General features: G+C 46.1%; 1 protein-coding gene across 2 annotated transcripts in view; it reads right to left on the reverse strand.

Annotated features, from left to right (window-relative positions):
• LRRC20 (leucine rich repeat containing 20) overlaps positions 1 to 11,915 on the reverse strand; it is a 51,819-nt gene extending 39,904 nt beyond the window's left edge. Inside the window, exon 1 of one of the 2 annotated variants that reach the window (XM_006760936.2) lies at positions 11,747 to 11,915. In XM_006760936.2, the coding sequence (XP_006760999.1) occupies positions 11,747 to 11,783 (37 nt within the window). In that variant the 5' untranslated portion in view covers positions 11,784 to 11,915. The remainder of the gene's footprint in view (positions 1 to 11,746) is intronic. The other variant, XM_006760935.2, reaches the window with a different exon arrangement.
• Between the last annotated feature and the right edge of the window lie 6 nt (positions 11,916 to 11,921).

The following is an 11,921-nucleotide window of genomic DNA, read 5'->3' on the forward strand; positions in this document are numbered from 1 at the left end:
TGTGCGCGGCTTCTGCGGGGAAGACGCAGGGGAGGGCGGGGTGTAGGCAGGGACGTCGGACTGAGGCTCCAGGTCTGTTTCTCCAGGGAATGGAGCGGAATGAGCCAGGTCCAGGTGCTTTGAGAAACGTGAAGAGGGGAAATAGGAAACTTTTCACGTGAGGCCTTCCGGCGCCCGTTCAGGTTTTTAGAGACAATAATTCTAGCTACGCCAAGGTACTCCCCCTCTCTCGTTCTCCTGTATAAAATGGGAATTAAAATATACAAATACCCACTTCACAGGGTCACTGTGAGGATTAATACACGAAATGTTGAGGTTGCGCCGCCCAGCATGACAGCTCGGGGCAGGGCAGCTGCTTCACAGGTCTTCATTTAAGGAGGACTCACCCTCCCTCCACCAGGCTCTCTGGGGAAGATGAAAGAAATGCGCCCCGAACTCAGCTAGTGAGGATGATCAACGACTCAAATGCTCTAAGAAACAGAAACATGTATTAAATGTGTGGGAATCCTGAAGAAAGAACATTTAATTCTGTCTCGGGGACTGCGGCAGTCAAATAAGGATCACACGTTCCCCTGGGTCTTGATGAATGTTATGGGTTAAATTGTGTCGCCCCCAAAAAGATAGGTTGAAATCTTAACTCCCAGTACATCAGAATGTGACCTTATTTAGACATAGGATCATCCTATGTAATAAAACCCTAATATGCAAATCGACCAAACAGCGAAACAACCAGTCACTATGATGTGCACTGACCACCAGGGGGCAGACGCTCAAAGCAGGAGCTACCCCCTGGTGATCAGTGTGCTCCCACGGGGGAGTGCAGCTCAGCTAGAAGCTGGGCTTACAGCTGGCGCCTCCACTGCAGGCAGGAGGTAAGGAGTGAGGGGTCCCAGATTGCAAGAGTTCCAGACTGCAAGAGCGATGTCCGGCTTAGGCCCAATAGTTCATAAATGTCATGCACCGGGCCTCTAGTTGCTGACATAATAAGATAAGGTCATGCTGGTGTAGGTTGTGACTAGTGCTCTTATGAGAAGAAAAGAGACACACAGACAGACATAGATATGTTATATAACAATGGAGGTGGAGACTGGAGCATGCTTCTCTACAAACCAAGGAACCCCAAGGATTGTGGGCAAAGACCACATACTAGGAAGAGGCAAGAAACAGGTCTGCCTCAGAGTGTCTAAAAAGGAATCACCTCTGCCAACACCTGGATTTCACCTGCTGCCTCCAGAATTGTGAGGGAATACATTTCTCTTGTTTTAAGCCAGCCAGCTTGTGGCCATTTATTACAACAACCCTAGAAAACGAATACAATTGGGTGAGTAGGAATAAAGGGAAGGGAATTAGAAAACTCTCCAAAGAAATCCTTTCAAAACAGAATGCCTAGTGCAGTCAAGGCCCTGTGTCTTGGGGTATCTCAAGGTGAATCAGATGCCGAAACCGGTTTGGCTCAGTGGATAGAGCATCGGCCTGCGGACTGAAAGGTCCCAGGTTCGAGTCCGGTCAAGGGCATGTACCTGGGTTGCGGGCACATCCCCAGTAGGAGATGTGCAGGAGGCGGCTGATCGATGTCTCTCTCTCATCGATGTTTCTAACTCTCTGTCTCTCTCCCTTCCTCTCTGTGGAAAATCAATAAAATATATTAAAAAAAAAAAAAAAAGTGAACTATTCACACAGACCCGGCCCTCAAGGGGTTACCACTCATGAGCATGCCTGAGCAGCTAAGTTTGCTAACTCCTTCCCGGGAAGACGATGGAAGCCTTTCCCCAACCTCATCATTCCTATATCTATGGCCCCTCCAACTCCATGTGGACAAGACGTCTCTCCAGTTCAAATGCCACTTGTATTGCTGGTGTGTTTGCTTCTACAGAGCACTTGCTGCATCATGCCAGTTATCATGCCATCTCTGAACTGGCTCTGCCTGATTTCAAACAGACAAGAGTCTGGCACATGGTAAGTGCTTGCATCAGTCAGCACTTTTTCTCCTGCATAATAAAACACCCCAAACTTAGAAGTGGCTTAAAATAATAACTACTTAGTTCATGATTTTAAGGGCCAGCATTTTAGTTTGGGTTCAGTTGGGCAGTTGTTCTGGCCTCAGCTGGACTCCCACATGCACCGAGGGTCAGTGGCTAGGCAGCCAGAGGCCTCTGCTTCTGGGAGTGGCTAGCTGCTGACGGAGGTAACTGGGCCACATGTCTCTCCTTCACCAGCGGGCTAGCCCAGACTGGCTCACATGGAGCTTTGGGGTTCTAAGAGCAAGAGCGGAATCAGGCCAGGTCTCTCAAGGTCTAGGCTGAAAACTGGCACTACACCACTGCCATAATTGTATTGGCTACACCAGCGGTTCCCAACCTTTTTTTGGCCATGCCCCATCTAAGATCTCTAAAATCCTGATGCCCCTGCCCCCATGTGACATATAATTCTTATTATTCAAAAAGTGAACTATTCACGTGGAGGACGCCTAAAAGGCCATTAACTTAGTCTAAACAAGCTTCCAAAGAAGTTGGCATCCATGAAAGAGAAAAATAAAAGAACGAAAGGGCAGTTGAAGTACTGAGGAAGAAATCACTAAGAAAGTATTTAAAAAATAATAATATGAAGTGATATGAAAAACCAGCAAGTAAACTTTCAAAACATATAATAGAGAACTGAAATGAATAAATATGTCACAATATATATTTATGTACTGTATATGAGGCCCTAGAACCATAAGAAATGCAAAAAATTCACTGTTAATAACTCATTCTCAAATTGCTGTGGAGCATGTGTCCCACACTGAGAACCACTGGGCTAAACCAAGTCACAAGTTCAACCCAGGTAAAAGGGTGGGGAAACAGACTCCATGTTCTGATGGCGAGAGCAGCAAAGTCACATTGCAAGGAACATGGATACAGGGATGGCTAGAGAATTGCAGCTGGTTTTGCAATCTGTCTCAGGGCTCAATAAATAATCCCACAATACCTAGTGGGTGCTCAGTAAATATTTATCGACAGTTCTAAGGTTTTCAACCATTGATGTTCACAGATTTCACGGAACACAATCAATTGGCAAAATTTTATCTCTTACCAAATACCCACTGCCACCTTCAGGTTCAGAATAACAAAGGAAGGGCCCAGAAAGATAGAGCTGTGCAAGGAGAAGCCACACTAAGGCTTCTCAGCTGGCCCACACGGGTTGCTATGAACAAATCCAGAGCAACTTTGGAGGTCTGGGCCCTTTAAGGCCCTGGTCCAAACCTGGTCACCTGAACTGGAAGCCATATACCCTTCACCTATGAACAGAAAGAGGCTCAGATGTTTGCCAGGGCTTGCACACAGCCCGCTGATGCCTGGAAAGCCTTGCAAACCAGGAAACCTCTTGTGCAATGACAAACTTGTTTGGCTGTTTCCCGGAGGATCTACCCCTTGCTGAGAAAAATAAATCCTCAGGGCACTTGTGGAAAGGACACTATCCCGTGGGCAGAGAGAACAGCTCAATTTAGATGACTGAGAGCCCTGGTGGGACCACTTCCCGTCTAACAATGAACTAGAATCAATATCAAGGGCTGTTGTTGGCAGAACTGGGGGGACTATTGGGTTCGGTGATTTGAAAGTTGTTCGTGAACATGGCTGGGGCTGGACTAGAGGACAATAACAACACATAGTCACTTAGTCTGCATTAGGCACTGCTGTGCGCATTTTACACATATTTACTCATTTAATCCTCATAACAGCCCTTGTCATCCTACACACTCCTCCCCCACCACGTCTATGAGTAATTCTCAGGCTCTAACCACAGTGGAAATAAGATACAATTGTGGCCTCTTTGATTTTTCCTCTGAACAGAGTTCTTCTTCATGGGCTCATCCTCTCTCTTCCGAGCCTTTGTGGATGTGGAAACCCCTTTGGGTCCTCCTGTGAAGCCTGCTTTCCCCTGAAGGACTCCCCAGTCAGCGCATCTCAGTGCTCACCACATTGTGTATCTCAGCCTGAGGGAACCTCTCATGTCCTTCTACTGTCGTGGAACAAGTGGAACACCCTGTCCTAGAAACACATGCAGCCTGTTAAACTTTTAGATCCTCAAAAGGCACTAAAAGCTCTTCGAAGACAATGAGCAGGTCTTATTCATCCTTGAATCTCCCTTTGATGCCCAGCACAGTATTGCATTTAAACCTAGATCAGTGTTATTCAATTTACAAGTCATTACCTGTTAGCAGGGTGAGAAATCAATTGAGTGACTGTATTAGTTATTATGGCTGCATAAGAAATTACCCAAAACTTAGTGGCTAAAAACATTCATTATGCCATGTTTGTATGGGTTAGGGATCTGGGTGTGGCTTAGCGGGTCCTCTGGCTCCGACTCTCTCAGTCTCTCAAGGCGTGGAATCCTCTTCCTAGTTCACTCCTGAGCTCACACGGTTGCTAGGAGGAGGGAGTTCTCTGAGCTGTTGGACTAATACCTCAGGTCCTCACAAGCTGTCGGCAAGGGGCCTCCCTCAGGTCTTTGCTATGTGGTCTTTCCACAGAGCTTCCTTCAGCATGCAGCTTGCTTTATCTGAGCGAGCAAGCGAGAGGGCAGGAAGGGACGAAGAAACGCAGAAGAGATTAATGCGAAGGAGAAGAAAGGGTAGAGAAAAAGAGAACAGTCAGATGAGGACCAAAGAGTGTCCACTGGATGGGACATCAAAGCGCTTCTGTGCAATGGAGGCCAAAGTGAAGTGACTGAAGAGTAAATGAATGGTAAAGAGTGATCAGCAAGTACAGACAACTCCTTCAGGAAGTGTGGCTGGAACAAAGGAGGTAAACATGGCCCGACCTTGGAAGGGCTTTAGGACCTAGGGAGGGATGGTTAAAGATGTAGGGCAAGCATGTCAAACTCACGGCCGGAGGGCCACATGCCTCATTTGTCCACCAGCTGAGAGTTTGACATGCTTGATGTAGAGACTTGAGTATGTTTCAACTCTGATGCCAAAAAGTTAGGGGACACAGTTGCATACAAGAGAGCACAGGCCTAAACTCTGTAGCCCCTCAACATACAATGGAGCCTTCTGGATCGCCCCATGTCTTAATCTGCTCAGATGGCCATAACAAAAAACCATAGAGTGGAGGCTTCAACAACTGAACCTTATTTCTCACAGTTCTGGAGGCTGGGAAGTTCCAGATGAAGGTGCTAGGTGATTGGGTTTCTGGTGAGGTCTCTCTCCCTGGCTTGCAGATGGCCACCTTCTCACTGTGTCCTCACATGCTGAAGAGAGCGCTCTGGTATCTCTTCCTGTTCTTATAGAGGCAACAGCCCTATTGGATTAGGGCCCCACCCTTATAACTTCTTTTAACCTTAATTACATACTTAACACCCCCACCTTCACATACAATTGCATTGAGGGTTAGGTTTTCAACATATGAGTTGGGGGGGATATGATTCAGTACATAGCACCCATGTACTCACCTTTCTGTCTTTTCAGGGGCAGTGATTTGGCATTTTGTGGGCCTTATTGAAACTGCCAAGCTGGAGCTCCCTCCACCTAACCACACCCTTCCCTTCTCCCCCTGCACTTCCCTCCTCTGACGAGGAAGGTGGAAACTCATGGAAAGAATATTGTTAAGAGAGTTGCCTGGTGGTCAAAATACAACTGGAAGCGGGAAGGAGCCTGGAGTTTCCAAGAGAAACACACTCATGCCAAGTCCTGGGGTGGCCCAGTGTGACAACTGTATGGACACATATTATTCCCATCAAAGATACCCCCAAATACACTTTTAGCTTCAGTTGTTCAGATATGTCACAATTAAAGTGAGTTTTTAGGAATATAATATGCACTCTCCCCCAAGTCATTGTTATTGGAATAACAATCTAGCCCGTCTCTTCCTGCACTCCTCCTGACGCTGAATGTCCTGCCAATCATTTGTTTACTCAACAGGTACTGTGCCAGCCCCTGGAGAGAAGCAGAGGACACAATAGCTGCTCTCATGGCACTTACAGCCTAGTGGAGAGGCAATATTAATTAAATAATCGTACCTAATGGTACAGGTCAATGGTATGAGCCTTGGCAGAGAGGGTAGGGAAGGCCGCCCTGAGAAAGTCCGTTGGAGTTGGATGGGAATGACAGGGGATGAGTAAGAGTCAACCGGGTAGATATTAGGAAATACACTAGTTTTCTATGCTGCATACAGAAAATAGTAACAAACTGACAGCTTTGTTTTTTAACCACAAACTTAGTGCCTAAAAACAACACATTTATCATCTACAGTTTCTGTGGGTTCTGAGTCCAGGCACAGCCAAGCTGGGTGCTATGCAAGGCTGCATTTAAGGCTGCATTTTCCCATGGAGGCCTGACTGTGGAACTGCGGGAGGGGCCACTGCCAGGCTCACCCAGGTTGCTGACAGAATTCACTTCCTTGTGACTGTAGGACTCATAGCAGCATGCTTTTTCAAAGCCAACAACGGAGGGAAGACTAGAGTGAGTCTGTTAGCAAGATGGAGTCTTACATAACTTAATGTAATCACAGGAGTGACATTCTGCCACCTCTGCCATATTCTATTAGAAGCAAGTCACAGGCCCCACCCCCACTCAAGGAAGTGAAGATCATGGGGTCACCTTAATGTCTGGTCACCACAGAGAACCAAGCACAGGGCCTAGCAAGTGCAAAGGCCCGGGAATGGGAGGGAACATGGCCCATGTGAGAAATAGGAACACCAAAGGTGAGAGGAAGAAACGCAGGAGATGAGGCCAGACCAGGGAGGGACTTACTCAAGATTCCAAGAGTAATGGGAAGCCATGGAAGAGAGGGCGGTGATACAATCCAACACACACAGCCAGCCATTGCTACCCCAGGGCTTCTGGGCCTGTTCAGTGTGGATGAATGAATAACCCCATGCAAATCCAGCCAAAGAACTGGATGCAAGGGGCTTTCACCAAGGCAGGTGAATCCCAAGGCCAGGTGGAAGCTTCACAAGGTCTGCCCTTGTTCTCGCCTTCATCTAGAGCCAGGGTCACACCAGGAGCTGAGTAAGTATTTCTGAATGAATTAGTTGATGGAGAGATGACAGCCAGGTAGCAAGTCCAGAGCCTACGTGGAGAATCAGATCAGAGGCAATCAGAGTTTTCTACTCTGAACCCCATGGGCCCACTCAGTCATCATAAAGAATTTCCGCTGACAGCTCCACCCAAGAGAGAGCAGAAGCTCCTGGGTACAGAGCATCTCTGTCTCAACTTGGTGAGTTCCCACTCTTGGCTCCCAAGCTCTGTATACCTGTACCTTGCCTCTGGGCTGTTGCTGGCACCATTCATTGTTTGGATGACAGTGCTCTTTCTGGCTGGAGCTCAAACTATAAAAACAGGCACACGCCACCAGATTGGTACGGCCTTAAGCATACTGCCCACTTTCACCTTGCAGGCCACGGGTAATAGAGGGAGGGTTGTGGCCATGTAGAATCTTCTACTAAATGTTGGGATGGAGAGAGAGAGAGAGAGAGAGAGAGAGAGAGAGAGAGAGAGAGAGAAAGAAAGAGAGAGAGGAACTAAGTGTTGAATTGTAGTAAACAGGCAAATAATAAACAGGCTTTAAAGGAAGACTTTACACTGAGTGGCCAGATTATTATGACCGGCCAGATTATTATGACCACCCCATCAGTACTTCATTGACACTTCCAAAAATACTGACTATTGAAAACTTCCTAAGCAAATACTTTCAAGGTATTATTATTATTATTTGCATAACTAATTCACTTCATTGTACTGATGGGGTGGTCATAATAATCTGGCTGGTCATAAAAATCTGGCAGCTCAGTGTATTATGCCTAAGTAACTTTGAAGAAATAATACCTCATTTTCTGAAATCTACAGCTATGGGCATTTGACAAGTCACCTGACAAGACTTGAAAATGAGGAAATACTGAGACTGAAGCATGGTCCCCTCTCCCATTCATGCTGCTTTCCTACCTGCCCCTCTTCTCCCAGCCTCTTGGCTCCTGGCACCTTCTTGGATCTCATTGGTGCCTAACCACCATTCCCATCAGCCAGACCTTAGCTGAGCCTGACATTTAGATCTCAGGAGAGCACTCTGTGAATGAGAAGTTCCTCCTCTTTATGTTTCAGATGCGAGAACATGGTCATACAGCAGGCAGGTAGGAGAGCTCGCATGTGAACCAAGGCATGTCTGCTGTCATAGCCTGGGCACAGCGGACTGTTCCCAACCACAGTGAGAGGCCAGAGAATTTCTAGAGATACAGCATGTGACCTTTGGCAAGCTCGCTCCTCTGAAGCTATTTCCTCATCTGTAAATAGGCATAATAACATCTACCCTTTTGTGGCGGTTAGGAGTACGAGAGATAAGATCTCTAGAAGGCCTAGTACAGCACCTGACTCAGCCTAGATGTTATCTACAATTATCATCACCTTTTGAACATAGCCTGTCTCTTATGTTCCAGAGCTCAGGAAATGGATGCTGCTCACCTCCCAGTGGGTTCAGCACAGGTGATGATAAAGACTCCCCTCTTTACAATGCAGGAGGCCAGCAGGTCCAGGAGAAAGTGCATAGGATGGCCAGCCAGAACCTTGAGCACCAGTCCCAGCTCCATGGGTCCTGGCTGTGTGACCTCAGAGAAGTCATAATCTCTTTGAGTCTCAGTTTCTTTATCTGTAGGATGTAGATAAGAATAATAAGCAGCTTGCCTCCATTATAGGCTGCGGCTAGGTTTAAGTGAGATAATGGTCTGGAAATGCTTTGTAAAGTGGAAAAGTGTTATCCAAAAGTAAGGGGCTATTATCTTTATGATGATAGAGATCTAGTGTGGGTGGCCCCATTATGGAGGGTGGGGAGCAAACAATCTTCTTCTGCCCCTGGGAAAGACAGAACCAGAGGAGGAGGGCATAAGGTGACTGCAGTGGAGTTAGAAGGAATGAGTTTTGGGAAGCCAGGGTGGCTAACTAGTGGAATAACAGACTACAGGAAGAGCACACCTGGTTTAAAGACACTCAGGCACTTCCATTAAAAAAATGAAATCAAGTTATACTAATAAATATTAAAAGTTCCAAGAAAGGGCTGCCCAGATATGGTATAATTTACATGTTCAATCCTAGCAGCACATCAGTTATGGATCTAGGAGTACTGTGTCTGTTACAATTACTTCGGCAGCTTCCCAGTCCCCAAAGATATTCAGAGATAAGATTCCTCTCCCAATTTCAACGTGTGGGTTTTTTCCTCACCACTAAGCAAGTCTCCAACACCAGCTGCGTGTCCTACAATTCAACTCAATTCTGATACTGACTACTTGGAGATAGTGTCAGATCCCATAGGTTATAGACTCAGTCCTACAAGACAGCCTCCCCAACCCCCCGGCCCACCCCACTTCAGATGCCAATCGCAAGCCCAAGTTGTCACTTGTGCTATAGATTGAAGATTCCAACTACTCCCTCCTTGGGTTTGATTAATTTGCTAGAGCAACTCACAGAACTTAGAAAACATTCTACTTACTAGATTACCGGTTTATTATAAAACAATACAACTCAGGAATGGCCAGATGGAAGAGATGCTTGGGGGAAGATACTGGGTAAGGGTGCAGAGCTTTCACACGCTCTCTGGCACTCTCTCCAAATCTCCAAGTGTTCCTCAACCAGGAAGCTCTCCAAACTCCTCCTGCCGCAGTCCTTTTTGGTTTTAGTGCAGGCTTCATGACAAAGGTAAGATTGATTAAATCATTGGCCATTGGTGACGGGTCTCAATCGCCAGCCCCTTGTCCTCCTGTGATCAGGGGTGTGGGACTGGAAGTTCCAATAGTCCAATCACATGGCTGGCTTGGCTCTCTCAGTAGTGAAGTAGTAGCAGTTTTACTTGGGCTAAACACTTATATTTCAGCCTCACTTTCCTCATTCACAAAATGGGAAAATAGCTATGTTGACGGTACCCAAGATTATCATCTTAATTCCATCTTGGGCACATTGGGGGCAGAGGCAATGCTGCCTAGAGCAGCGGTTTTCAAAGTGTGTTCTGGGGGGCGGGGGCTGAGACCTGGTCTAGGAACCTGTGAGGGTACCTTTTTTCAATTGCATACCTGTATAATCTGGATATTCTTCATTTACTTGAATCAAAACATCACAACAAATTGAATGCAAAGACAGATGTGAGACTCCAGCTGTCGTCTACTAAACAGACATTAAAATGTTTGCAAAAATGTAAAACAATGCCACTTTTTTTCACTAATTTGGGGGGGGAGATATAAATTTAAAAATAAAAATACATTGCCCTAACTGGTTTGGCTCAGTGGATAGAGCATCGGCCTGCGGACTCAAGGGTCCCAGGGTCAATTCCAGCCAAGGGCATGTACCTTGGTTGCGGGCACATACCCAGTGGGGAGTGTGCAGGAGGCAGCTGATCGATGTTTCTCTCTCATCGATGTTTCTAACTCTCTATCCCTCTCCCTTTCTCTCTGTAAAAAATCAATAAAATATATAAAAAATAAAAATACTTTAACATGTAATGACATTTTATGAACTAAAGAACACTTTTAAATTCTCAGTTTGAATTTTATTTTATTTTTTTAAAATATATTTTATTGATTTTTTACAGAGAGGAGGGGAGAGGGATAGAGAGTTAGAAACATTGACGAGAGAAACATCGATCAGCTGCCTCTTGCACGCCCCCACTGGGGATGTGCCCGCAACCAAGGTACATGCCCTTGACCGGAATCGAACCTGGGACCTTGAGTCCGCAGGCCAATGCTCTATCCGCTGAGCCAAACCGGTTAGGTCTCAGTTTTAATTTTAATACAGGAATTATCAATAGATATAACCTACACAAACAAAAGGTCTTCGGGATCCTTAATAATATTTAAGAATGCAAATTTTGAGATCAAACAGTATTTTTGCTCGGAGGAAAGAATAGGGTTCCAGATCTAGATTTTTCAGGCACCTTGTGCTTCAGTGTTTTGTATGTCTCTCTCTCTCTCTCTCTTTCTCTCTCTCTCTCTATCTCTCTCTCTCTATATATATATATATATATATTGATTTCAGAGAGGAGGTAAGAGAAAGAGAGAGATAGAAACATCAATGATGAGAGACAATCATAGATTGGCTATGTCCTGCATGCCCCACACTAGGGATCGAGCCCACAACCTGGGCATATGCCCTGACCAGGAATCCAATCTGTGAGCTTCTGGTTGAGCTCCTGGTTCTTAGGTCGATGCTCAACCACTAAGCCGGCCTGTTTTTTTAATCGATTTTATAGAGAGAGATGGAGAGAGAGAAACATCGATTTGTTGTTCCACTTATGTATGCATTCATTGGTTGGTTCTTGAATGGGCCTGGATGGTGGATCAAACCCACAACCCTGGGGTATGGGGAAAATGCTCTAACCAACGGGGCTACACGGCCCGGCCTCTGTGCTTCCGTTTCTTAACCTCTAACTCAATAGTCATTCTTGTAACATGGGTGGTTATCAATCTCTTTTTTCATGTTTATTTGTTGCATTATGTGTGTATACAGAGACTGTCTGTAGTCTAGAAGGACACACAATAAACTGGTACAGTGGTTCCCCCTGGAAAGGGGAATTTGGAAACTGGGAGACCGTGATACCATAAACCTTTCTGCTCTGATTTGTGCTTTAATATGTCATGCATACATTGCCTGCCTACATTTATTATTGAGCAATTAAAAAAGTAAAACTACACTTTTGTTTAGATGGTTAGGAATCAGAAGTCAGCTCAAGTAAAGTAGTGCTAACCGACAATTAAAACAAACAAAGAAACCAGTGAAGTTTTCCGTGCCTACCTTCGCGGGACTCACAAACACTTCCCGCAGGTCCCATCCCGCTCACCTCCAGCCCGGGGCGGCGGCCAAGTGTCCCCGCCCCCGCCCCCGTGTCGCCGAGGTCCCGCCCACGTGAACGTCACTTCCGGAAGGATCGCTTCCCCGAACTCCCTCTGGCTCCCGCCTTCACCCGCTT

This window comes from Myotis davidii, unplaced genomic scaffold, assembly GCF_000327345.1.
Source record: "Myotis davidii unplaced genomic scaffold, ASM32734v1 scaffold134, whole genome shotgun sequence".
NCBI lineage: Eukaryota > Metazoa > Chordata > Mammalia > Chiroptera > Vespertilionidae > Myotis > Myotis davidii.